Consider the following 27,618-nt stretch of genomic DNA (forward strand, 5'->3'; position numbering starts at 1 on the left):
GGCACAAACTAACACGGCGGCGCCCATCGCGCATACAGCTCAACTAACGCGATCGTTATAAAAGGTGTTTAAAAAAACAATATACTTCCACTTGCATGTATTTGACAATCGGAATATCAGATATTTCATGCCATAGCTAACACATTTGTGAATATTCTGAATAAAAAAGGAAAAATGACATAAAAGCAGATCATCATTCATTCAGCGCTGTTGCTGTTGGCGGTGTGTGTTCACGTGACAAGCAATGACGCGTCACCATGGAAACGCCGCCCCCCCTCTCACAATATAGTTCCCACGTCCCTGGTAGTGTGTGCGCGCTGGCTTTAGCGGTGCATTAAAGGGCACTCGTAAAACTGATGTTTGTTGTGACTGCCAGAGTTGTATGCAGGGCGAGCGCGGAGAGGGGAAATCTATATCGTCTATATCGTTGCTTTTTTCGATAGTAATATCTTGAAAGTTCATATCTAGATATAGATACGATAACGATATATCGTTTCAGCCCTAATATATAAATACCATATATATATATATATATATATATATATATATATATACACACTAATATATATATATATATATTTTTTTTTTCTATTTTAATTTTAAAGTTTTAGTAAGTAAGTTTTTGTCATTTTTATTGGATTCTTTTAAATGTCTATATAGTTTTTATAAATTTTTATTTGAGTTTTAGTTATTTTAATGCATGTAGTTAAACTGAATGAAATTGTGGCCTTGTCAACTCGCTGAAATATATTTATTTATATATATATATATTGTGTTTTATTTCAAGTAGCAGTTTTTATTAGTGGTTTTAGTGATCAATAATAACGCTGACCTGCACACTATATGAGATCAACTGATCATTTTGTCTCATAATCAACATTTTATTGGTTTTTATTAATATTTTAGTTTTTATAGTCTGTTTTCATTTAAATTTTAAGTTTAGCAATTTTGTTGTTTTTGTCATTTTTTATTAGGTTTTTTTATGTCTCTCTCTCTCTATATATACATTTTTATTTCGAATTTAGTTATTTTAATACATCAAGTCAAACTAAATAAAAATGAGAAATGTTGCCTTGGCAACTAACTAAATAAAGTGAGTTTAAATTTTTTATTTTATTTTATTTTTATTCAAGCAATGAATGCTTTGATTTAGTTAATGATGATAACCTTGATTCACACTTTTCTTCTTAATCAGTTAACGGTTGTTTGTCATATTTACTGTATTTAAATACATTCAGCAGATTTAATAGTTTTGCTGCCTCTCATCGGTCTTCCTGATGTGATTATAGAAATATTCTGTCGACACGTGTATTTGTCAGCACGGTTAAAAGTGTGTGATATTGAGTCTTTATCTCAGATCAGAGCAGAACTGTGTGGTTAAACGTGTGTGTGTGTGTGTGTGTGTGTGTGTGTGTGTGTGTGTGTGTGTGTGTTTGTGTGTGTGTGTGTGCATGTGCGTGTGTGTGTGTGTGTGTGCGCGTGTGTGTGTGTGTGTGTGTGTGTGTGTGTGTGCGTGCGTGTGTGTGTGCGCGTGTAATTCGTGTCTGATAATAGATGGGTTTCTGGAGTCTCATCCTCACACCACGTGTTGGCCGGGTCAGTCTCTGTACTTCATGGCTCCCAGTTTCCCAGATAAGCAGCGCTGGGTGGCTGTTCTGGAGTCAGTGGTGGCCGGCTGCAGAGGATCCCGAGAGAAGAGCGAGGCGGACGCGGTGAGTCAAAGCTTCCTTCAGTCCCTCTGTGTTAATGAATCACTCCTGTGTCTGACTCATCCTCTCTTAAATCCAGCAGGCTTTAGTTTAGTTTGTCACTGCAGTACTGTGAGTTTCTGCTCAGAAGCCCCTGTGAACAATCTGTTGTTAACACTGTTATTTCAGTATTATTTATTTGATAATATAATATTAATAAAGTTAATAATAAATGTAGTGTTTATTAATATTGTCTTATTAGGTTTTTTTCTTCAATTAATTTGTTTTAGTGATTTTGTTATGTGCTTTTGACATTTTACACATATATATATTTAAATATTTATTGTTTTAGATTTAATTAATTTTTATTTTTTTGGTTTTCTATTTTAGTAAATTAGTAATTAACAAATAATTGTAGTACTTTAACTTCAGATTATTTTATTTCAATTAGGTGCCAAGGCAACATTTCAAGTTTTTCATGTAATATTTATATTTTATTTTATTTCAGCTTTATTTCAATTGAATAAAATGATGTTAACAGTATTGTTTTATATACTATTATAGTATTTATTAACATAATTTAAAGTAGCTTTTATTTATTTATTTTTTTAGTTTTCATCTTAATTTTGAAGTATTGTGCTTTTGTCATTTTTAGTATTTTTTATATTTCTAATTGTATTTTTATTCTGATTTTATTTTTTTATTTTTTACTAATTGTAGTATTTTAACTTAAGCTTATTTTATTTCAATTAGTTTCCAAGGCAGGTTTTTCATCTAATATTAATATTTTGTTTGATTTAATCTTTATTTCAATAAACAAAAATGACTTTTTATACTTCTAGTTTTAGTTAACAAGAACAATACTGGACATTTTCTTCCTGCACGTTTATGTTATTTTGTCGACTTCTGCTCCTCTGTCATGAGTATGAGCGTCAGTGAGCAGATCTCCGGTCACTCTGTGTGTGTGTGATTGTCTAACGCTGTGAGTGTGTTGTGTTCTGAACGCTGTAGGCTGGTGTTAAACGTCAGAAGACTCTCTCACCGCTGGTTCAGGTAATCAGATGATTGAGAGAAGCTCATCACACACTCGCTCTCGTGTGTGTGTGTGTGTGTGTGTGTGTGTGTGTGTGTTACCCAGCATGCACTCTGTCTGGTGCCCGTGTCGCTTGCATCATCAGACCGTGAGGTCACACTCTCATCTCTGCGTTCCTCTGAATGAACCTCGCTGTACATCGTCCGCAGACACCAGTGTTTCCTGCACTTCAAAATAATACAGAAATAATCCAGAATGTGACATTTTCAGAGCAACACACACTCAGCATGATTACGGTGTAGTCTGATTCACAAACAAATGACTCTTATGAATCAGTTCATTTGAAGTGAATCACTCAGGATTCGTTCACACAGCAAGCTGAAGTGCTCCTTCATTGTTTGTTTTTTTAACATTTGACATGAAATGCATCAAACTTTATGACATAAGTTCATAATTTCTGTGTGTTTGTTCACGTGTGAATCAACACACACTCCTGTAGGAAACACTGGCACATCCTGAACGTGCTTGGCTTCAGTGTTCATAAATGCTGAAGTGTGTGACTGTTGTTGTAATGGTTCGTCTCCGTCTGTGTTCTCTTGTCTGAACAGAAGCTGCTGGGAAACTCTCTGCTGAAGCTGGAGGGAGACGATCGGCTGGATATTAACTGTACTCTACCACTGACTGACCAGGTACAGCTCAGTAATAATACTAATGATTAATAAAAGTAAAACCCACAGCCTAGGCATTACTCAACATTGTTTCAAAAAAAAGAAAAAAAAAAGACAAAAATAAATCCACCACATACGCATTATTCAACATTATTAAAAATAATAATAAAAAACACCCACCGCCTAAACAGCATTTATTCAAATTAAAAATGTTTTGTAACAATATACACTACAGTTCAGAAGTTAAGGGTCAGTGTGTTTTATTTATTTATTTATTTATTTTATTCTTTTTTCTGAAAGAAATTAATTTTATTTTATTCAGCAAGGATTTGATAAATTGATAAAAAAAAGTGATAGTAAAGACTTCTAATGTTATATTAAAAAAAAAAAAAACATTTTAATTAAAGAATCCTGAGCCGACAGCAAAAAACTGTTCAACATTGATAATGATCAGAAATGTTTCTTGAGCAGCAGATCATCATATTAGAATGATTTCTGAAGATCATGTCACACTGAAGACTGGAGTAATGATGCTGAAAATACAGCTGCGCATCACAGAAATACATTACAGTTCAACAGATATTCACACAGAAAACAGCTGTTTTAAATAGTAATAATATTTCACAATATTACAGTTTTTTCTGTATTTTTGATCACATAAATATAGCTTTGGTGAGCAGAAGAGACTTCTTTAAAATGTAACATCTGTGTGTGTGTGTGTGCGTGTGTGTGTGTGTGTGTGTGTGTTTGTTTGTGTTTTTTTATCATCGTGCTGGTGGGCTCAGAGGAGGGTCTGTACGCTCTGAACGTCATCAAGAACTCTCTCACACACATCCCGGGACTCGAGTCTGTGTTTCAGATCCAGGTCCTGAAGGAGCTCGACAAGCTGCTCATGATCACCGGTCAGTGTGTGTCTCTCATTCACATGTGTGTTACTGACCGGTGAAAGTGTGCTGTTAACCGTGTGTGTGTGTGACAGGTGAGGAGCGCGCTCTGTGTCTGGTGGACATTAAACGGGTCAAGCAGTCTCTGGCTCAGTCTCATCTGCCGGCGCAGCCCGATCTCAGTCCATACATCTTTGAGGCGGTGAAAGGCTGCCACCTCTTTGCTTCTGGAAAGGTAATCTGCACACAGTATGTGATGCTCTTCCTGTTACCCAGTCTAACACAGGCCCTCATTAACTCAGAAATACGTCTCATTATTGAAGTAAAATGTGTTTCAAACAGTGTTCCACACTGACTTGTATTGAACCTGAAGCTTCCGTTCTAGATCTGAACGTATAATGAAAATATTATTTTTTCAGTATAATTTAATTACAATTTTAGTAACAACTTCAGCTTATTTTAGCATTTCTAATTTTCGTTAGTTTTTTTTTTAATGAAATATCTATATTTTATTTTATTTCAGCTTTAATTCATTTAACCAAAACTCCCCGTTAACAGAATGTTGTTAGCAGTGTTAGCAGTGTTATTTCTGTACTATTTTATTAATATTCTGAATTAGCTATTTTTTATTAAAATTAATTTATTTTTATTTCAGTTTTAGTTCAGCTTTTTTTCTCAGTTAGCTGCCAAGGCAACATTTATTTTTATTTTTGTTTTTGTTTTTTACTATTACAGTTTTTATTAATATTTTGAGTTAGTTCGTTTTTATTTTTCTTTTTTTTATTTTATTTTAATCTTAGTACAATTTTGTATCATTTTAGTACAATTTAATTACAGTAGTAATTTTAGTTCTTCAGTACTAATGTTTATATATTTTTTCAGCTTTATTTCAATTAACAATTATCGTTGATAATTATACAATAATGATAAATATTGTTTTTACTAATGTTTTTAAATATATCTATTTCTATATTTTCAGTTGATTTTTATTTATTTATTTATTTTAATTTTAGTACAATTTTTTTACATTTTGTACAATTTTATTGTAGTACTTTAACAACAGTTTACACACTTTAGTTAGAATTTTAGTAATTTTGTGCTTTTTTATTTTCATTTTTCATGTTTTATTTTATTTCAGTTTTAGTTGTTTAAGTTTTTCATCTAATATTTTACTTTATTTCAGCTTTATTATAATGAAAACATGTTTTAACGAGGACGTGTACGTCTCTTTATCAGTTGACTGAAGACTGAAGCGTGTGTGTGTGTGTGTGTGTGTGTGTGTGTGTGTGTGTGTGTGTGTGTTTCAGATCGACGCGTGTATGTGTATCTGTGCTGCGATGCCTAATAAAATCACCATCCTGCGCTTCAACGACACGCTCAACAAGTTCTGCATCAGAAAGGTGACACATAAGACCCTCCTCATGCACGTCACACACGCGTGTTCATTCCTCCCTTCACGTGTGTGTGTGTGTGTGTGTGTGCTGCTCTTCCGCAGGAGATCGAGACGTCTGAACCCTGCAGCTGCATACACTTCACCGGATACAGCATCATCATCGGCACCAACAAGTTCTACGAGATCGAGATGAAGCAGTATGTGCTGGAAGGTGAGACGATCCACACACACTCTCACTCACTCACTCACTCACTCACTCACTCACACACTCACACACACACACACACACACACACACACACACACTCTCACTCTCATCTAAACACAAAACTCTCACACACACACACTCTCACACACACACACACACACACACACACACACACTCTCTCTCTCTCTCTCTCTCTCTCTCTCTCTCTCACACACACACTCACTCACTCACTCACACACACACACACTCTCTCACACACACACACACACTCACACACACACACACACACACACAAACTCTCTCTCACACACGCACACACACACACACACACACAAACTCACAATAGTAATAATAATAATAATACATTTTATTTAAAGGCACCTTTCAGGGCACTCAAGGACACTGTACAGTTGAGTGGTGATGGTTAAAACCAAGACAACAATACAACAATTACTGACATAAAATAGTTTAAAATTGATCAGAGAAAGCTAATTTAAACAAGTGAGATTCGTATAGATTGTGGAAGAGAATTCCAGAGATTAGGAGCTGCACAACTAAATGCCCTAGACCCCATAGTGGCTAAACGAACAGAAGGTACAACAAGGGAAACAGATGAAGAAGATCTGAGAGTACGCTTCGGGATGTAAATATGAAGTAAATCAGAGATATTGTGGTGCACAATTATGAAGAGCTTTAAAAGTGAGAAGTAAAATCTTATAATCTACTCAATATTTAACAGGAAGCCAGTGAAGATGGTAGAGAACTGGAGTGATGTGCTCAATGGAGGAGGTTCTAGTAATTATACGGGCAGCTGAATTCTGGACCAGTTGAAGTTTTGTGAAGGAGTTTTTTAGGTAGCCCAAAGAGAAGAGAGAGAGGAAAGAAGGGTAGAATTTGGCTAAGAGGACAAATAAAGCTGGGTGTCGTCAGCACAGCAATGAAAACTGATGCCATATTTCCTAAAAATCTTATCAAGGGGTAGTAAATAAATAATAAATAAAACAGGGCCCAAAACAGAGCCTTGAGGAACACCAGCTGTAACAGGTGAAGCATATGATCTAAAAATGTTTTAAATTTTAAGAGGGACACCAGTAATTCCTACAGAGTAATCTATCTAAGAGAACTTGATGAGAAATTGTATCAAATGCCGCAGTTAAATCGAGTAGAATAAGTGTTGTTAAAAGTCCAGAATCGGCTGACATCAGCAGATCATTAACAACTTTTACAACAGCAGTCTCTGTACTATGCAGAGGGCGAAAACCAGATTGGAATTTTTCAAACAGGCTATTTTTTAAGAGACACACACACAAACTCTCTCTCTCTCTTTATCTATTTTTATATCAGCAGACACACACACACACACACACACACACACACACACACACACACACACACACACACACACCCACCCACTCACTCATTTACTCACTCACACACTCAAGCACACACACATCTCTCTCTCTCAACACACTCTCATTCATTCACTCACACATACACACACACACACACATACACACTCACTCACACACACACACACACACACACAGAGTAAGGGTCTGTTTGATCTCCCCGCTGCTGATGAACTGAACTGTGTGTGTGTGTGTGTGTGTTCAGAGTTCCTGGATAAGAGCGACGTGACTCTGGCCTCGGCTGTGTTCGCCGCCTCGTCCCACAGCTTCCCCATCTCCATCATCCAGGTGTCCAGCGCGCCGCAGAAAGTCGAGTACCTGCTCTGCTTCCACGGTGCGTGTGTGAACTGTACGAGAAGTGTGTGTGTGTGAGTCGGTGTTTCACTGGTGTGTGTGTGTCGTTGCAGAGTTCGGTGTGTTTGTGGATGCGTACGGCCGCAGGAGTCGCAGCGATGACATCAAGTGGAGCCGCCTGCCGCTGTCCTTCGGTAAAACCTAGTTTTATTCACCAGCTGTAAGTCTATAGAGAGCTGACACTGGATTCATTTGATGGTTTCGAGCTGTGCGATTCAAGTGTGACACAAGAGAGCAAACAAATCACAGAGGAAAGCATTTACTAAACACAACACGTCCTGTGTGTTTTCTGTTGTCTTTTTTGTGGACGTAGTTGTTTGTGACGTACTTGTTTTTTATGTACGTCATCGAGGTTCAGAGTCACTCTGCGCTCGGGTAAAGCTCTCGTCCACTGGATTGTGTGGTTTTGTTCCTGATGTTTGTTAGAGAGGCTCTGAGTGGTGTGTGTGTGTGTGTGTGTGTGTGTGTGTGTGTGTGTGTTCAGGCCTCACGCTTACGCTCACCTGGACATTCCCAGCCCGCGGTACCTGGGTCCGGCCATCTCGTCCGGTGCCGTGTATCTGGCCTCGTCCTACCAGAACAAGCTGCGTGTGATCTGCTGCAAAGGAAACCTGAGTCAGGAGGCAGAAGCACAGAGAAACGGATCCACACGCAGGTCAGTGTGAGCTCAGCGTCTCATTTCACTGGAGGACGCTTCACTAGGACCAGACTGATTCTTTGGAGGACTGACAATATGGGAATTTTTTTATATATATATATAGTTCCGTTCCTTGATTCTGATTGGCTGAGCCGTGTTCGAAGCTGTTACAAATTACTCTACAAAGTAACACACACCTTTGTTTACTTCTGTGTGTTGCTCGGCAACCACTTTGTTGCAACCACAACTGTTTCTGAGGAACTACATTGTTTGGTGGAAGAAGAATACTGTTTTTATTAACATCATTACACTTTATTTGCTCTGTTTTATTTTGTGAAACCTTACTATGTATATATAGAATAACCGTTTCATAAAAGCAGTAAGCCCCGGTTTTATAACTCCGCTTCGTGCCTAACAGCGCCCCTCAGCTGTTATAAATTCACCGTAAACCACAGACTCTTGGGGCTTATTGCTTTATATATTTATTTTTTAATTGACAAATTGCTCTTGTTTGTATGGCTGCACAATCTGCCCCCCAAAAATCATACTATGAAGTATATTTTCCATGGTTATGTAAGCTCAGTGTACATTACACAATCACACACACATACCCCGTGAACGCTAGAATTTAATGCACACATAAACACACAGACACTTGCATTTGTACTCTGCGTCGAAAACATATGTGAACGCGCAGTTGCATCTTTAATAACTTTTAAGGCTTGTTTTGTGGCATCTTGCAGTGACTCTTGTTTGTGTCAAAGATTCAGGGTATGTGCATTAATGCCACGCAGAAACTGCTACAGAGCAAAAACAAACACTCCTCTTCGATAAACTGAACCTGAAAACACGTTTACATGAACACAGCGCCACGCTTCACTCCCAAACACACAGCACATATTTATTACATTGTGTTGAAGTCACATCAGGTCACAAGAAACACTGACCTTTAAAGTCACCGACATCCAGCCTGGATAAATGTGAGGATCTCATGAGGAACACCCCATGTGACCTGAAGTCTGGCCGTGATTGGTCCAGAGTTTCTGACTGTGTTTCTCTTCTTTACAGGAAGAAAGGTGCTTTCTTTATTTGTGCGAGGGAGTGAGAGATCATGAGGGTTTTAAGCAGTGAACCGAGTGATGAATAAAGTGTTTTAAGGAGAATATTGTGAAGCGCTGAATGTGTGATCTTCCTCCGCTCTCTTTGTGTCATTATAATCAGGGGTTTTGGGAAGCTCTTGTACATCATTTGACTCTTGCTCTCCTTTCATCATGTTATTTGAAAGCATTAATGTGTTGGAAGTGTGTTGTTATGGATATATGAGGGCTGAGGAGACGTGTTTCTCACTGTTAGAGGGTAAGTGTGATTTAACCGGTTCAGATCTGAATCTTCACTGGTCTGATGGGATTGTGGTTTATTATGAGCTCTGGACGGGTCACATTCATAACTGTAGAAATATATTTAATCTCTTCTCACTGGTGAACGTCTGTCAGGTGATTATGAACTCTCTTCTGTGTGTGTAAACCCTCACTTTGCTATGCACACTAAATTCAATCTCTAGTTCTGTTCAATTAGGAATAGCTGACAACTCTATACGACACATTATATACTGAATATACTGCACACTAGCATTCAGGAGTCCGGGGTCGGTAAGATTTTTTCATGTTTTGGAAAGAAGTCTCTTCTGCTCACCAAGGCTGTATTTATTTTATCAAATATACAGTAAAAACTGTGAAATATTATTAGAATTTCAAACAGCAGTTTTCTGTGTGAATCTCTGTTAAACTGTAATTTATTTCTGTGATGCGCAGCTGTATTTTCAGCATCATTACTCCAGTCTTCAGTCTCCACTCCCTTCAGTGATGCATATTATTTTTCTGGATTCACAGATGAATAGAAAGTTCAAAAGAACAGCTTTTATGTGAAATATAATATTTTGTAACTTTATAAATGTCTTTATTGTCACCTTTGATCGATTTAATGATTCCTTGATGAATAAAAGTACTAATTTCTTTCAGAAAAAGATCTTACTGACCCCAAACTAATGTATTTGTATGAGTTTTATTCATATTTCAAAAAACATCTGCATTTCTAACTACTCGTGTGTATATATACAGTTGTAACTTTAAACGTAGCTAACATATATGGTACTTTATTGTAAAATAACTGATGAAAATCATCTTCACCAAAGAATTTGCTTTGAAAGACACTGACTGTTCAAACTCGACCTGGAGGTGTTTTGTTGGATGAGTTGGACTGACTTTGACTCTTTGTCCTGGTTTCTGTCAGCCCGAACAAGCGCGGTCCTCCCACCTACAACGAGCACATCTCCAAGCGTCTGGCTGCGATGCCTGATGTTCAGGAGGGCCTCCAGCAGCCCGGGACGCCCCACCGCTACCGCGAGGCTCGCACCGAGTTCAGACGGGACAAGTCTCCCGCGCGGCCCCTGGACAGAGAGAAGTCCCCCGGCCGGCCGGAGCGGTCCCCCGGCAGGATGATGGACCCTCGGCTGGACCGCTCGCCGGGGCGCGTCATGGACCTGCGCAGGGAGCGCTCACCCGGCCGGGCGTTTGAGGAGCCTCGCCAAAGACTGCACACGGGATCAGCACGCACCCCCATCAACACTGTTAACAAGGTCAGGATGACTAACACACACACACACACACACACACACACACACACTCTCTCACTCTCTCACTCACTCACACACTCTCACACACACACTTACTCACACACTTACACACTCTCTCACTCACACACACACACACACACACACACACTCTAACACACACACACACACACTTACTCACACACTTACACACTCTCTCACTCACACACACACACTCTCTCACTCACTCACACACTCTCACACACACACACTTACTCACACTCTTACACACTCTCTCACTCACACACACACACACTCTCACACACACATTCTCTCTCTCACACACTCTCACAAACACACTCTCACTTTCACAAACTCACACACATTCACACTCACACACACACACAATCACTCTCTCAGACACACTCTCACACACACAGTTTCTCTCTCTCACACACTCACACACATTCACACACACACACTCACACACACACACACTCTCTCTCTCTCTCACACACTCTCTCTCACACACACACACACACACACTCGATGATGCTTTAAAGGCTCATTTGAGACGTTTAGCAGCAGTCTAATGTTTGAAATTCAGAGTGACTCTGATTCATCAAAAACACCAGTGTAAACATGATCAGTGATTTCACTTCAGTGGAACATTTTTATATTATAAATTCTGTTGTAGATGGAGGCAAAAAAAAAAGCAGCTCATATTTATTGAGGCCCAGATTGAGCAAAAATATGAATCTGGTGCAGATGCTGATATTAATATGATGAAATTCTGCTGCTTGTGATGTAAATCAGTGAGATGTTTATAACAGTACAGCTGATAATGATATAAAATGATGTAAATATCAGTCTGTGCTCTATATCTCCAGTAATGTGTGTCAGTGAGATGAGATGTAAATGATCCAAACATATCATGCAGTGATTGAGAGATGAAGAAATAAAGGCTCCTCAGAAGATGTGAGATGTTCTGGAGGCTTGTGAAGATCATTCCTCCGCTGAGGAACAGTGAAAGTAAAGCTTCTGGAAACAAACGCTCCTCAAAAGATCCTGAGGATCAGATTTGAGACTCTAAAACATGATTGATGGAGAATCAAGTAAAGCTGAGCTGCTTCCAGTCCAGTAAGAGTTCATCTGGAGATATTACTGCAGTTATTCTGACCTTTACTTGATCAAAATCACTCCAGATCTGACACCAGAAGCAGCAGCTGAAGCTGGACGCTTGTACAGTCACACTATAAGAATATTATATATTAGTCAGTGAGAGAAAGGAGTGCTGTAGTTGGTTGTGTTGTGGGTTTTTTTGAGTGTGTGTGTGTTTTGTGTGTGTAGAGGGTGTGTGGTATGTGTTGTGTGTAAGAGTCATCAGTGAAGAACATCAGATCCTGTCTGGACGAGGAAACTCACAGCACAACGTCTCGCTCACACCGCCTTACACACACAGATCCGGCCAGCGTTTACTAAACCACACACACACACACACACACACTCTGCCTGTTGTTTGTCTCGGTTTTCCTGTCCTTCTCTCTGTCTCCTCTTCCTCCGCTCTTTCCCACAATCCCCGGCGACAGCGTAGCGTCCGTCTCGACGGAAAGGGAATCTTTGTAAACCTCTAAACACTAAAGTTTAAGTTTTTAATGTTAACATTTTATGTTTTTTATAGTGATTTTTTTTATAGGAGGGTCTATTTTTGTTCGTTAAAATTGTAAACTACCGAATGTGAGAAACTCATTTACACTGCTTGGAAGTGAGCGATGGTTGGGCTTCATCCGTCTCGTTCTGTCGCATGGAGACGTTCTGTTCTGCGTTCCTGTAACCCCTCGCTAACCCACGCTGATGTTAACCAGAGATGTAGCCTTTCTTGTTTTCTCATTTTTTATGATCATGGTCCGATAGCATTATCTATAGCCACTAATAAACTAAAGTTTATCTTTATCTGAGCCTCTGCATCTTTGTTGAGTTTTTCTGTACTTTCAGAACTTTATCAGATGAAACTGATGTTCGGTGAGAAGTTATTACACACTGATGAAAGATGATGAGGATGAATGTGAAGTGGGTTAAATCAGGAGCTGCACTGAGATCCTCGCGTCTCTGGGACTGAATGAAATAGGGCTTTGAAAATCAAGATCCCAAAAGAAAAATTTATTAAGAACTAGAATCTAAAATTGTTTTGAGACATCTTTAATATGTCTTGAGTTACAGGTACGCAAATTTTGGAAAAAGAATATTTACGGCACTCGAAGGAAGCCAGATGCATTTCTAGCTTCAACATTATTTATCCTCCAGACATTCCTCTTTAAAAGAAGAAAAGCATCATCACATTTGGGTTTTGGTCACTGAAGCTGTCTATGATCTAAGGGTTAACTCCTGGAGTCGTATTAAAACTGCAATATCTCTGGAATGGAATCACAAAGGGCCTTGACAATGAAGATGCCAAGAGGAAAGTTTTTTAAGACCCTCTATCTAAAAGAGCATTGGGATATTTCTGATACTTCTTGAGTTACAGACGTGCAAAAATAAGATCACCATTGGCATGAACTGCAACAAAGATTATTAAAGCCATCTGATTTTATTAATAAACCTACCTGTCTCTGTGTAGAAATAACATGATGTAGCTGGGTAACAAAATAAGAGTAATAAATCATCTGAGCCGAGGAGCTCTGGTTGAGTTAACAGGGAATGCCCCACACTGACCGATCTGACACTAATATAAGTGTCCACGCTGTTAAGAGAAGTTAGAGATTTTCATTTCTACACGAGGGCCTAGAGTTGGTTCAGTGTTATTTTAGAATCATTAAGATACTATTATAGTTTTTACTAATGTTTTAAATTCGTTTTTATATTTTACTAATCGTCTTTTTTGCCATTTTTATTATAATTTTAAATGTCAATATAGGTTTTATTCATTTAGATTTTATTCAAGTTAAAACTAAATGAAAATGAGAAATGTTGCTTTGGCGGCTAGTTTTTTTTTTTTTTTTTGGCCAAAGCAATTTTTATATATGTATATATTTTAATTCAGTTAATATTTATGTAAGTAGTTTTTTTTTTTTTTTTTTTTTTTTTTGGCCAAAGCAATTTTTATATTTTAATTCAGTTAATCTTTATTTAAAGTATTTTTTTTTTTTGCCAAAGCAATTTTTATATATATTTTTTAATTCAGTTAATTTTTATTTAAAGTGTTTTTTTTTTTTTTTTTTTTTTGGCCAAAGCAATTTTTATATATATATTTTAATTCAGTTAATATTTATTTAAAGTATTTTTTTTTTTACCAAAGCTATATATATATATATATATATATATATATATATATATATATATATATATATATTCAGTTAACATTTATTTCAAGTAACTTTTTAAAATGATTTATGTTTATTTGTTCATCTCTCAATTATTTAAATCTCATCTTACTGAGATTACTGGAGATATAGAGCACACAGACTCATATTTAGATGATTTTATGTCAGTATCTGCTCAACTGTTATAAAGATCTCACTGATTTGCATCACAAGCAGCGGAACATCATCATATAAACTGCATTTTTTTGCTCAGTTTGAGTCTGTTTTTCCTCCACATTCTCACTGTATCAGACTATATGAGCTGTAGAAGTCTGGATGGATCGAATATGATCGTGACACACAGTCAGACAGCCGTGGATCAGGTTGGCAGTGTGTTGTGCTTTAATTTCTTTCACACAAACGTTGGCAGTGTGTTGTTCTTTATTTTAGTTGAGAGAAATGAGTACTGTGGGAGATTTCATTACACTGGCTGTACACGTGACAAAATATACAAACAGATTCAATATATACAGATTCAAGTGTGCGCTCCTCAGAGCGGATCGATTCGGAGAACGTGATTATCAGCCGTGTCCTACAGGAAGTTCCTCAACACGTCTGAAGAACATCTGAGCAACCGAAGCATGGTGAGTCCAGTCTAACTCTTACTTACATTTACATTAAAGCTGAAGCATGACCATATCATCATAACCACAACAAGCTCAGGGCCGGATTCACAAAATATTCAGAAGAATACAATCATTAACCAATATTTTCTCCTCAGTTTATTGTATTCCTAAAAATATTTCTGTGTTCTCTTAAGAATTTTGACTTTCTGGGGGGAAAAAATAAAATCAAAAATCTTAAAATCTTAAAATCATCATAATCTTTTAAAGTTTTAAAATAATCACATATTTATTTAATTAAAAAAAAATAATAATAACCTCAAACTAGTTTTAAAAACCCAAAGGAAATTTGGTAACAAATCAAATGGGGACCCCGTTTTTAATTTTATAATGAATAAAATTGTAATTTTTTTTATTATTTTTGGCAGCAATCAGCACATATGAGAAAGCAATAAAGATGAATTCAATATCTTGAGACAGATGATTTATAAATATATATATAAAAGAAAAAAAACGTCTTTTAAATTTATTAAAGAAATGCATTAACATTCATATGCATTTATCTAAAGAAACGTGAAGATTTTCATGAATCTTGCAAACGTACCGGAATACATATTATGAAATATATTAAGAAATATCTTTACTTAAGATTTTTGCAAGAACCACCATACAATCCAATAAACACTTGCAAATGGCATTGCATCTGTCTTTTTCTTTTTAAGCGAGAAAAAGATGTTAAAATATTTGAAAACTGCATTTTTATGAAATAACTTATGATTATTGTGAATCTCACAAGATTCTTGGAGTTGAAATATCTTAAAATCTGTTTTCTAAAACTTTTCATTAATCTTAGAAACTTGTTGAAATTGATCTCAAGAAATGTCTTGAATGTGTGTAAGCTCAGTTTAGTTTAGGTTCAGGGTTAGTACCCAGTTATTATGGGATTGTTTATTAAGAGCACAGTATGTACACGTGGAACAGGACTGTAAAATACAGTGCTACCGATTTCTGTGAATTCATCTTTAACTTCTATCTCAGGAAGGTTTTTGTGACTCTTACGAACTTATTGGAATTGCTCGTAAACATCTGAAGCTGCATGTTTTCGTGAATCCGGCCGAATCCGAATGAAAAGTGTTGCGCGAGGTGTTTTTGGCAAGAAAGGTCACGCAATCTGAAAACAACAAATTAAGCTTATTTTCTTCTCAAGATAAAAAAAAAAAGATGCGGTTCTTAAGAAAATAGTAGAGTTTTCAGGAATTGCACTTTTGAACGGCGTATATATTTTAAGATGATGAGAGTTTGTGACTCAGTGTTGCACAGGGCCAGCGATCGATGGCTGACCGCTGGTGTCTTCAGCTTTGGGTGGGGTGGGTCTGTGTTTCTTGGGGTTGGGGTCGGTGGGTTTCTGCGGCTGGGGGTCGGCGGAGGGCCGCAGGTGACCGTAACACTGCTGACTCGACACCTCCGAGTAATTGTTTTTACCGTACCTTTTTCTTGTAACTGGGAGGTTTGGACTTGTCTTCTCCAGTTTTCTCGTGTAGCAGAATTGTGAGAAAGTCTGAATTGTGAGACATTAAGTCACAATAGAGACAAAAAATCACAATTATTTTTATTTTAATTTATTTTTATTGTTATTTTAGTGATTCACATGAAAAAAATTAATCAGTGTTATTTTAGTTAAAGCAAAATAAATTACTTAAAATAAATGTTAACACAAATAAAATTAAATATAAAAAGTGCTACATAACATGAAAAAATTTTTTTTATTCTTTTTATGATTTATCAGTATTAGTTTTAATAAACTGCATTATTACTATTAATATTATAAGTATTCCTATACATTATTATCCTGTGTTAAATGATATTTTTATGACTGAATCCCGTGATTCTGTTCTAATTTCACAGCGCTCTACATTACATAAAAACTCTCTTAAAGAAGAGCTTAATGAACAATGAAAACATATGCAGCTCTCAGAACTGAAAGCCACAGTGACGTCAGATTATTATTATTATATATATTATATTATTAGCTATTACACCTGCTCGTCCTCCAGTGCGGGGCTCCCATGAGCCTCCGAACTCTGCTGCTCCTCTTCAACCTTCAAAACACAAGCGTGGTGTCTGAGAAGACACTAAACACTAAATAATAAATATAAACTCAAATATAATTAAAGCTCAAAATATTAATTATTTAAACTATAATAGCATCTAAATGATACTAAAAATAAAATAAAATAATACACAATTATATTTAAATCAGCACAAAGAAATTAATTAAAACATTTTAACAAACAATTTAAATATATAATTTTCGTAGCATCGTAATATAAATATTTATATTAATATTATTTATATTTTTCTCTCTCTGACCTCGACAGATTTCAACAGAGGAAACATCATCCACTGCTATTAAACACTATTAATAATACTGAATAACATATAACAGATTTTTAAAAGTTTATGGCATTTTTTATGAAAGTAAATAAGACTTTTTAAATGTCTAAATATTCTTAAATTAAGATACTTTTACTTGAGAAGCAAATTGACATGAAATGAAGCGAGTTTACGATTAAAAAGAACATATCTGCTGAAAGGCTCAGAAAAATCAACTTCACGTGTTAATCTTGCATCTCCGGTAAATGCATCTTGATTTAAGGATGTTTAGATATTTGTATCAGAAAACAAAACAAACAAAAAATAACACGATCATCAAAAATAAACAGCATATAAATGAAAACAGCCTAATGTTTGATCATCTAACTAAATATGATCCAGATTTAGTTTTTAATTTAAAAAAAAAAATGGATCAAAAATGTTACGAAACTTCCCTAAATTCAAGTTTACACCAAGGTTCATTAGTTAACTGCTTTAGTTAACGTAAACTAAGACTGAACAATACTTCGACAGTATTTATTAATCTTAGCTAATGTTGATTTAAACACTTACTAATGCATTATTAAAATCAAAAATTGTGCTTGTTAACATGCACTGCGAATTAAACAAGTATGCAGTCTAGATAGATGCACTAGATAGGCAGGAATGTGGTTTAGCAGCAGTGCACTGATTAAAGCGCGTGGGATTCATCAGATGTCTGTCTTTAGGTGTTGTTTCTGTTTGTTGTTGTGGAGGGCGGATCAGCCCGTTAATAAAGCCGCTGCACACTCACCTGCTTCAGGCGGTCAGATGCAGGAGATGCGCGCTGTTGTGGTAAAATCGGAGTAAACGCAGAAAAGAGACGGTAAACGGAATGTAAACACAGAGTAATCCGCTCTACGCCGCCTTGACGCTCCCCTCTCAGCTGTGCTGCTGCCGTCATGTGACGCCGCGACGTCATGACGCAAGCACGCTCGAGAGTTGTTTTGGTTTCAGCGGAGTTTGCATAGAGATCTTTGTTTGTTTGTTTGTTTGTTTGTATATTTGTTGGTGTTTATTCGTAGCTGTTCTCAATTTGTTTTAAGGGATTGTGTGTGTTAATTATGTAGAATTTATCTATAGTTGGTAATTATTTTATATATGTGTTTGTAATCCCTTGGCAATTTTAGTTTTCTAATTGTTGTTCGAGTATTAATAAAAAAAAAAAATTAAAAATTAATGATTCATTTAATAAATAATAATACGATTAATAATAACGTTTGGTTAGAAACATAATTGTTAATTTAAATTAATTATAAATATTTAAATTAAGAATTATTATTAGTATAGTGATTATAAGCAATTAATATATATATGTATTTGTTATTTTTTATACATTTAAATTAATTAGATGCAGTGTTTTTTAAGCAACTCTCATGATTTTCAATTCATAAACATTTTTTGTAAGACTCGTATGTATATATATATATATATATCTATATATATATATATACATATATATATATATATATATATATATATAAATATATATATATATATATATATAATTGTGCTGATTTCCATTCACTTAAGTGTAAATTTCTGTAAATGTTTTGTTTTGTTTTTGGCCTTGAGTTAAATCACTGGAGATTCTTTTAATAAAATGCCTTTGTTTATTATTTAAAACATTTATATTTACTAATTTAGAAGCCTTTCATCAGCATCATAACTGGAACAAACCCAACAACACATGTTTTTCAGTTTAGGATTAAAGAGAGTCTGATTTTTTATTAGCAAACTTTCATCGTTAACCATTTAGTCTCCAAACCAAACTGAATATAAATGAGCTTACATAAGCAGTTATCAAACAAATATACAACCAGCAATTATTCATCAACCATACTAAAAAAATACAGACCAATCTGGCCAATCAGTGTTTACGTTTTCATTAAATTTTTTAATGAATCATGAACAAAAAATCTGCTTAAAAAAAATAAAAAAAAGGCTGAAAATGCCTGAAATGGTCAGATTTAGAGATGAAGCCGTTGTTCCTGAGGTCTTTCTGTGTTGATCTCACCGCTCTCTCTCTCTCTTCACACTCGTGAAGACGTGATTGTGCTCCTCTTTCGTCTCTCCGTCACTGGGCTCCCGTTTGATCCGGACTAAACCGCCTGAAACCGGACTTGAACAGGCCGGGTTCTGAAATGTTCTGGTTTGTACTGGTTCTGAAAAACCATCTCGTCTGCTTCTAGACCTGTTAACAGAGAGAAAGAAAAGGATTGTGAATCACATTTATTCTGTTTAAAGAGCTTATATAATATCCATTTCATACATTTACTTGCTCACAAGTTCATACAATATACAATATTTTCCTTGAACTTCATTCATTGTGTTTTTGCACCAAAAACAGCCGAAACCCTTAGACGTAGAATACTTGATTGAAGACACCTGAGATTTGAAGGTGTTTCAATCATTTAACGTCACTTTCACGTTCATGGTTCACAGATTTTGTTTAACAGTCATTTTTAGTGTTTTATATTGATTGTGTTTATTTTAAAAACAATTTTGTATTATGTTTAATTTCTTTTTATTTTTATGTATTTTTTTATTTTATTTTTATATATTTAATTTTATATTTTTCTATATTTATTTTTGTTTTCAATATTTTATATATATGGTGTGTGTGTGTGTGTGTGTGTTCATTTGTACGTCACTTTGATAAAATATAATAAATATTTTAATAAAAGTGTTTGTGTTGCTAAATGATCAAATGTAAAATATTTATACAGTAAATATACAATTTTAAATAATATGCTGTATGATATGCAACTTTAATATATATATATATTACATAATATTTTCATTACTTGTTTATATTAATGTTTTATATTTTATTATATATATATATATACTGTATATATATATAAAATTATAGATTATATATGCAATAAAAATATAAATTATTTAAAAAATAATTATTATTTTTAAATATTAGTATATTATTGTTTTAACTAATTATAAAAAAATTATGAAATTAATATATTACTGTTGTAAATTACGACTGTCAATGTAAAAAAGGAATATTTGATAGTTTTAAGTCTAATTATTATTTTATCTGCACTGCATGTTACAATAACATTTATATTTGTGGTATAAATTTTCAAGCTTTTATTATATCTTTGTATGCTGGTGAAATACTGTAAACATCCATCCACAGAAATGTTGGAAATTGTGCACGTTGCATCCCAAAATGCACTTTAAATTCAGTTTTATTTCACATTTATTTTTTTAACTTCACATTGGATTTAATTATTAGCTTTTCATCATCTGACGATTCATCCATGATCACGAGCCCGTACTAACCTGTAGTTGTAGAACCAGTTGCTCACAGTGCTCGTGTGCAGGCCTAGCTGTGCTGCGAGTCTCTCGACGGTGTGTGGAGACGGATACGGCTCTGTCTGATACACCGCTATCAGTGCTTCTCTCTCCTGAGCGCTGAAGATGACACGCGGCCTCTTCATCACCTCACACCGTCCCCAGCGATCACAGAACCAGCGTCCTCTCGCATCTAACGTCCTGCGTGATTCACAGTCTGATCCCATCAGAGCACGCTTGAGACGAGCTGCCAAAGAACAGACAACGTGAGGAACAGTGCACCAAAAATGTGCTGGAAATATCCTCACCCTCGGGTCACCCGAGATCAGGATGAGTTTGTTTCTTCATCAGATTTGTAGAAATGTAGCATTGCATCAGTGTCTCAGCAATGGAAGTGAATGGGTGCCGTCAGAATGAGAGTCCAAACAGCTGATAAAAACATCACAATAATCCACAAGTAATCCACAGCACTCCAGTCCATCAGTGAACATCTGGAGAGACAAAAGATGAAACACATCCAGCATTAAGATGTTTTTAAACTCAAATACATAGAGTCTATAATCCATAATAACCACTTCCTCCAGTGAAAAAGTGCATCTGCTGTTGTCTCTCACATCAAAATCCAGACACATATTGTTTAGATCTGTTTTAAACGCTGCTTGATCTGTGCAGATTTCTCTGCCCTGATTCACACCAGAACACTTTTTTCACGGACTGGAGGAAGTGTTTATTATGGATTATAGACTCTATGTATTTTAGTTAAAAACATCTTAATGCTGGATGTGATTCATCTTTTGTCTTCTCCAGATGTTAACTGATGGACTGGAGTGCTGTGGATTACTTGTGGATTATTGTGATGTTTTTATCAGCTGTTTGGACTCTCATTCTGACGGCACCCATTCACTTCCATTGCTGAGCAAGTGATGCAATGCTGCATTTCTCCAAATCCAAATAAACAAATCCGAAGAAACAAACTCATCTACATCTCGGATGAACTGAGGACGAGTAAATCAAACACACACTGACCTCTGTGGTCCATCTTCTTCATAGCGTTGAGCTTCTGGATGTTCTGGGGATCTTGGAGCCACAGATGCATCCGAATGAAGTTCTCCTTTCCCTTCAGACTGAGTTTAGTCCAGGGTTTGGGGTGCGACAGCAGTTCAGACACAGAGCTTTGTGTTAAACCCAAAACCTCTTCGCCGAACATGCGCTGACCTGCCAGAACAACAACAATCAAGAGCGGCACTATTAAACAGAAATACACTTAAACTTTCAGATTATACGTCAAATGGTACATTTCATGCCCATTGATGAGGATTATATTTTTTCAAACAATGTTCTGCAGAAATATAATATATAGACAAAATATAAAAATGTTTATTAGGAAACTTTCATCTCATTGTTTACCATTTAGTCTCCAAACATAACTGAATGTGTGAACTTACATAAGTAGCTATAAAACAAGTTTACAACTAATGATTTATAATTTAGTCTCCAAACATAACTGAATGTGTGAACTTATTTAATTTGTTTTAATTAAATTTTAAAATTATTATTTTTTTAACATTAAATTAACAACAAAAAAAGGAAATTTTAAATCAAATGTAAATGTACAATATTTGGTTTATTGAAGATAATTATATTTTTTCTGACTGTTTAAGCATTTTAATATTTTAAATTAGCATTTATTTTTAGATTTACATTTTAATTTAAGTAATTTTGTTTTATTTTATTTAAAAATATATATTTTAATATTTATTTAGCTTTAATTTATAAGCTTTATATCTATTTAGCTCTAATTTATTTTTATTTCTATTTTAATTTTAAGTAATTTAGTACTTCAACTTAAACACATTTATTTCAGTTAGTTGCCACAAATAAATGAATAAATCATTACTTGAAATAAAATAAGCTGAAATAATATAAAATATAAAAAAGTTGCCTGGTAACATTTCTCATTGCCATTTAGTTTAACTAAAATTAAAACTGAAATAAAAGAATAAAATATATAGACATTCAAAAAACGGTAAAATTAATAGAAAATTAGAATGAAAATCAAACTGGGAAAAAAAAACTAAACTAGCATCTAAATCATACTAAAGTTTGTTTTTCACCTAATATTTATATTTGATTTGAGGTTTATTTAAATGACTGAAAATGTTTTTTAATAATAGTAATTTTAGTTAACGATAACAACACTGCTTCTGGTCTCTAGATATGGTTCAGGTTCCTCTTCAACTGTGGGATTTTTTTCTCTTGTTTTCTGCTCCAGCAGATGAAGATGATGCATTAGATCAGTTATGATGTGAGGAATCACTGATGTCTGAAGCTCAGGTCATCGTTTGCTTTATATGCGCTGAACACAAACCTATGTTGTTGACTGTGAGAGTTTCTTTGACCCTCTGCGTGATGCTGAAGGTGTCCAGATCCAGAGACTGAAGCTCACAGCTGCTGCTGATGGGACAGGAGCGAGGTCTCTGACGCGTCTCCGTCTGCTCCTCAGACCCGTTAAAGACCTGCGCTCTCTGATCCGGATCCTCAGGGAGCGTCTGGAACGAGCGGCTCACGGAGGACGGAGAAACTGAGGGGTCAGGATCTTCATCCAGTTCACATTTGACCTTCTGGATGATGCTATGGACAAAATCAGCCGGGGACTGAACGCCGGGCTCCAGTGTCCCATCATCCTCCTCTTCTTCCTGGAGCGTGTCGTTCGTCGTCTGCATCTCGTGTTTGGCCTGCTGCAGGATGTTTCTGATGACGTCGTCAGATGCCTGAGATCTGCTGCCTTCATCATCATCATCATCATCATCCAGCACTGAAACAAAGACACTCAAGCTGTGAGAATCCCTACAAACACATGCCATGAAAGATTATATCCACTGATTTTGCTCAATATCTTTTTATGCTTCTGCATAGTTTTAAATGACTTTTTAATTCATTTTTAGTTTAAGTAATTTTAGTACTTAAATTTTAACTAATCTCAGCAAAATTTTTCATTAGGGTTATTATAGTTAACTAAAAAATAAATTAAAAATAGTAATAATTGATGGAAATTTTAAGTAAATTTTTTTAGAAATTATAGAAATTTGAATGGAAATGATGCCTTGGCAATTAGCTGAAATAAAACAAGTATGCTTTGTTTTATATATTTAATTTTATTTCAGCTACTGTTTATTTAATTTTTATTCCCTTTTAAATTTCAAGAAGTTTTAGTAATTCTACTTTAACTTATTTCATTAGAAGTTTGCTTTGTTTTATATTTTTAATTTTATAAGTATAATTTATTTAATTGAAATAAATTTTATGTTAAATGAAATATAATCTAATTTATTTTTTTTATTTATTTGTTTTTTTTTTTTCATTTCCTGAAAAAAACTTGCTGAAATATTTTTTTTAAATATATTTTATTTCAGTTAATGTTTATTTTAATTTTTTTATATTTCTACATACAATTTATTTTTATTGCTATTTTAGTTTGTTATTTTAGTGATTCACATGAAGAAAAAAATAATCAGTGTTATTTTAGTTAATTAAAGCAAAATAAATTACTTAAAATAAATGTTAACACAAATAAAATTAAATATAAAATTTAAACATATTTTTTCAGATAGTTGCCAAGGCAACATTAATCATTTCCATTACTATTTAAGAGGTCTAAAGAAAATGGAGCTTATAATATTCCTTCATGCATTAAAACATATTTTTTAAATTAAATACATAAATGCATTAAACATATTGAAATCTCAAAAGTTGATGTGTTAACTCTCTATGAATTATTTAGAAAGAATACTCAACAGTCTTGAAATGTTGTGAAAGTGAGATGTGAGACAGCACTGACTCTTTTCAGACGCCTTCACAAACAACAACAAACTAGCTGACAAGACAACATTTCTATTTTAGAAAAATTTCATTACTTTAATACAACAAACTATTTTGGTACAAGAAAGCAAGCAAGAAAGAAAACCTATTTTCCAAAAAAAAAACTATCTTGAAAATAAGAAATATAACTGCATAAGATACTGAGTCTAAGATATTATTTGTTTTCAAAGAAACTGACAAAATTAACTGTTTAAAACAAGAAAATAATTTATTTTGTTTGCCCTATTTTTTTTACTTTCTAAAAAAAAAGTTCTGTCAATGAATATCAATATTGCATCAAAATTCCATTCATGGATGCATCCATCCATCCTTCCATTCATCCTTCCTTTCATCCATCCATCCATCTATCCACCCATCCATTCATCCATCCTTCCTTCCTTCCTTCCTTCCTTCCTCCCGTCCATCCTTCCTTCCCTTCTTTCATCCTTCCGTTCATCCATCCTTCCATCCATCTATCCACCCATCCACCCATTCATCCATCCATCCATCCTTCCTTCCTTCCATCCTTCCATCCATCCATCCTTCCGTTTATCTTTCCATCCATCCATCCTTCCTTCCTTCCTTCCTTCCTTCCTCCCGTCCTTCCTTCCTTCCTTCCTTCCTTTCATCCTTCCGTTCATCCATCCTTCCATATATCTTTCCATCCTTCCTTCCATCTATCACCCATCCATCCATCCTTCCTTCCTTCCCTTCTTTCATCCTTCCATTCATCCATCCTTCCATTTATCTTTCCATCCTTCCATCCATCTATCCACCCATCCATCCCACCTTCCTTCCTTCCTTCGTTCTTCTTTCCTTCCTTTCATCCTTCCATCCATCCACCCATCCATTCATCCATCCATCCTTCCTTCCATTCATCCTTCCATCTTTCCATCCATTCATCCATCCTTCCTTCCGTTCATCCATCCATCCATACATCCATCCATCCATGCATCCTGTCACCTCTCAGTCTCTCCTGTATGTCGCTGAGTGTTCGGATGCTGTGCTCGTCAGACAGGAAGTGCTTCATTCTCAGGAAGGGTTCTCTTCCTCTGCTGGTCAGTTTGCTCCAGGGCTTGGGTCGGGCCAGTATGTCGCTGACGGTTCCCTGAGAGAGACCGAGCACGTAGTGACCGAACACCCGCTGGCCGATGTTCAGCCGCTGAAGAGCCTCTTTGACCTGCTGAGCCAATCGAGCCGTGCTGAACTCATCTCCATCCTCAGACTCCACATCACAGCCCACACCTCCACAGGAGTCCGTCTCTTCTTTGATGAAGCTCTGGAGGCTTGGAGATGAAGGTGATGAAGAAGAGGACGATCCATCCAGTGCTTCCTCTTTCCCAATGAAGGGATGAAACTCTGGCGTTTCCGTCTGGATCACAAGATCTGATCAGTGAGCAAAGGTATAAACAGATCAGACATTCAGCCACAGAACAGAACAGCATTGCTGACTCATCATCATTTAGTGTGTTTTTGTAAAGCAAAGGAAGATATTTTCATTCTGTTTTCTATTTCTGTGTGAATTAGACTGTATTATGTGGATGTTATGTGTTTTTAGGCTGGATTAGATTGTATGTTCGGTCACATTACTCCAGGATTTCCCAAACTGGGGTTTGTGAGTTCATGAAAATAAACATTTAAGTAAATAAATAAGTACATAATTTTTAAATAAATTAAGTAAAAAAATAAACATACTGTAAAATCAGATTTTTTTTTATAAATTAAAATTAGTATAAATTTAAAAATAAATAATAAAGATAAACTGTTTTATTTTAAATAGACTAGAATAAATAATTTGAAATAAATTGGAATAACTCGTTTAAAAATAAAAACTACTAAAAAATAAAACTTACTAAAAAGCTGATTTTTTTCTTCCGACATTTAAAACTAAAATACATTTTAAAATAAAAACAAATTAAAATAATATGCTTAGTAAAATGGTGAAATGTTTTATTAAACATAAAAAATAACTTCTTACTAAAAATAAATTGGAATTAGAATAAATCATTCAAAAGCAAATAAAAAATAAAACACTTACTAAAAACGCTAAAATATGTTAGAAAATTTGTATACATTTTAAAATAAAAACAAATCAAAACAAAACACCTAGCAGAAAAGAACTGTATTTTGAATAAATTAGAAGAAAGAATTTTAATTTAAAAACAAATCAAAAGAAAACGACAACATTTAATTGGATTAGAATAGATTATTTAAATATAAACACAAAAAAGCTGAATTATTTTATTTGAAATAAATTAAAATTAGAATAATAAAAAAGTAAAACTACAAAAGAAAAAACATACTAAAATCTGATATTTTATTTGAAAATTAAAATTGGAATACATTTTAAAATAAATCAAATAAAAATAATATTTACTAAAAATAAACGGAATAATTTAGAATGAATAATTTACAAATAAAAACTAAATCTGACAAAAAAAAAAAAAATAATTGAAAGCGTAAAATTAGAATAAATAATGTATTATTTGAAAGAAACACTCACCGTTCTCAGCAGAGACGCTCCTGAGAGACACCTGAGAGAGAATCACACACCAGATCATGACAATCATTTTTCATCAGAAGGTGGCGCTGTCCGCAAACCCCTCAGTTCAGTTGACTGAATCAGAATGGCATGCTTGCATACTATTAATATTTCTGCCATATAAATACAGTATATGAGAAAAAAAAGTGCTTGTTTCTCTTACCGACACAACATCTGTAGTTTGCATCAGCGCTCGAAGAGTCCTGAAAGTCACAATAAAGAGACGTTTTGATCATATGTAATGATATTATATGAGGAGAGAGTATATTTATGTAATACCTGAGCTCAGTTTTGATCTTCTCGTAGTCCTGCTGGGATTGTAACTTGGTCTGGAGTCTCTAAGAAACAGACGGATGTTAGTGTGAGTAAACGAGTCACCCGTTCCTTTAATAATCACCACCTCTGTATGTTTCTACCTCTATATGCTGTGCTTTACTGGCCAGTTGCTGTTGCAGCAGAGCGACGTGATTGGCCGCTCGCTCCTGGACTTCCTGCAGCAGACGCTGAAGTCGTCGCACTTCCTGTTCCAGACGCTGAACGTCACGATGTGTCATCACAACCATCGTCTCCACATCAGCAGAGCTACAAATCATCCAGAAGAGCTTCATTACCATCTTCAGTTCACAAAAAAAACCCTTTAAATCTTCAGACAAACTTTTATCATGGAGGCATTTTTATTTAGTAGTGT

General features: G+C 35.1%; 2 protein-coding genes and 1 long non-coding RNA gene across 3 annotated transcripts in view; 1 reads left to right on the top strand and 2 right to left on the bottom strand.

The window, feature by feature from the left end:
• Positions 1 to 12,935, top strand: part of cita (citron rho-interacting serine/threonine kinase a) — an 84,080-nt gene extending 71,145 nt beyond the window's left edge. Inside the window, 13 exon segments of the mRNA XM_042757236.1 lie at positions 1,555 to 1,712; positions 2,700 to 2,741; positions 3,330 to 3,410; positions 4,156 to 4,291; positions 4,369 to 4,508; positions 5,581 to 5,673; positions 5,769 to 5,877; positions 7,488 to 7,616; positions 7,690 to 7,796; positions 7,950 to 8,011; positions 8,121 to 8,291; positions 10,563 to 11,014; positions 12,877 to 12,935. Coding sequence (XP_042613170.1) covers positions 1,555 to 1,712; positions 2,700 to 2,741; positions 3,330 to 3,410; positions 4,156 to 4,291; positions 4,369 to 4,508; positions 5,581 to 5,673; positions 5,769 to 5,877; positions 7,488 to 7,616; positions 7,690 to 7,796; positions 7,950 to 8,011; positions 8,121 to 8,291; positions 10,563 to 11,014; positions 12,877 to 12,935 — 1,739 coding nt within the window.
• Positions 12,936 to 16,216: 3,281 nt separating this feature from the next.
• Positions 16,217 to 18,106, bottom strand: LOC122141855. Its single transcript, XR_006158141.1, has 3 exons — positions 17,970 to 18,106; positions 16,843 to 16,902; positions 16,217 to 16,361 (listed from the first exon to the last, which is right to left on the bottom strand). It is a non-coding gene; the product is annotated as an uncharacterized LOC122141855 (long non-coding RNA).
• Positions 18,107 to 18,982: 876 nt separating this feature from the next.
• LOC109090070 (homeobox protein cut-like 2) lies at positions 18,983 to 27,544 on the bottom strand. Its single transcript, XM_042751804.1, has 9 exons — positions 27,347 to 27,544; positions 27,210 to 27,268; positions 27,094 to 27,133; positions 26,892 to 26,922; positions 25,352 to 25,774; positions 22,899 to 23,345; positions 21,557 to 21,745; positions 20,519 to 20,777; positions 18,983 to 19,409 (listed from the first exon to the last, which is right to left on the bottom strand). Exons 1-9 carry the CDS (start codon positions 27,542 to 27,544, stop codon positions 19,229 to 19,231), a joined length of 1,827 nt encoding a protein of 608 aa, XP_042607738.1. The 3' UTR covers positions 18,983 to 19,228.
• Between the last annotated feature and the right edge of the window lie 74 nt (positions 27,545 to 27,618).

This window comes from Cyprinus carpio, chromosome A5 (assembly GCF_018340385.1).
Source record: "Cyprinus carpio isolate SPL01 chromosome A5, ASM1834038v1, whole genome shotgun sequence".
NCBI classification, from domain to species: domain Eukaryota; kingdom Metazoa; phylum Chordata; class Actinopteri; order Cypriniformes; family Cyprinidae; genus Cyprinus; species Cyprinus carpio.

Coding starts and splice junctions, on each gene's coding strand:
- LOC109090070 (XM_042751804.1), bottom strand. CDS start 27,544: ATGGTAATGAAGCTCTTCTGGATGATTTGTAGCTCTGCTGATGTGGAG. Junction 25,775..26,891: donor GAGCGTCTCTGCTGAGAACG/GTGAGTGTTTCT, acceptor CTCACTGATCAG/ATCTTGTGATCCAGACGGAA. Junction 23,346..25,351: donor CATACAGGAGAGACTGAGAG/GTGACAGGATGC, acceptor TCTTTGTTTCAG/TGCTGGATGATGATGATGAT.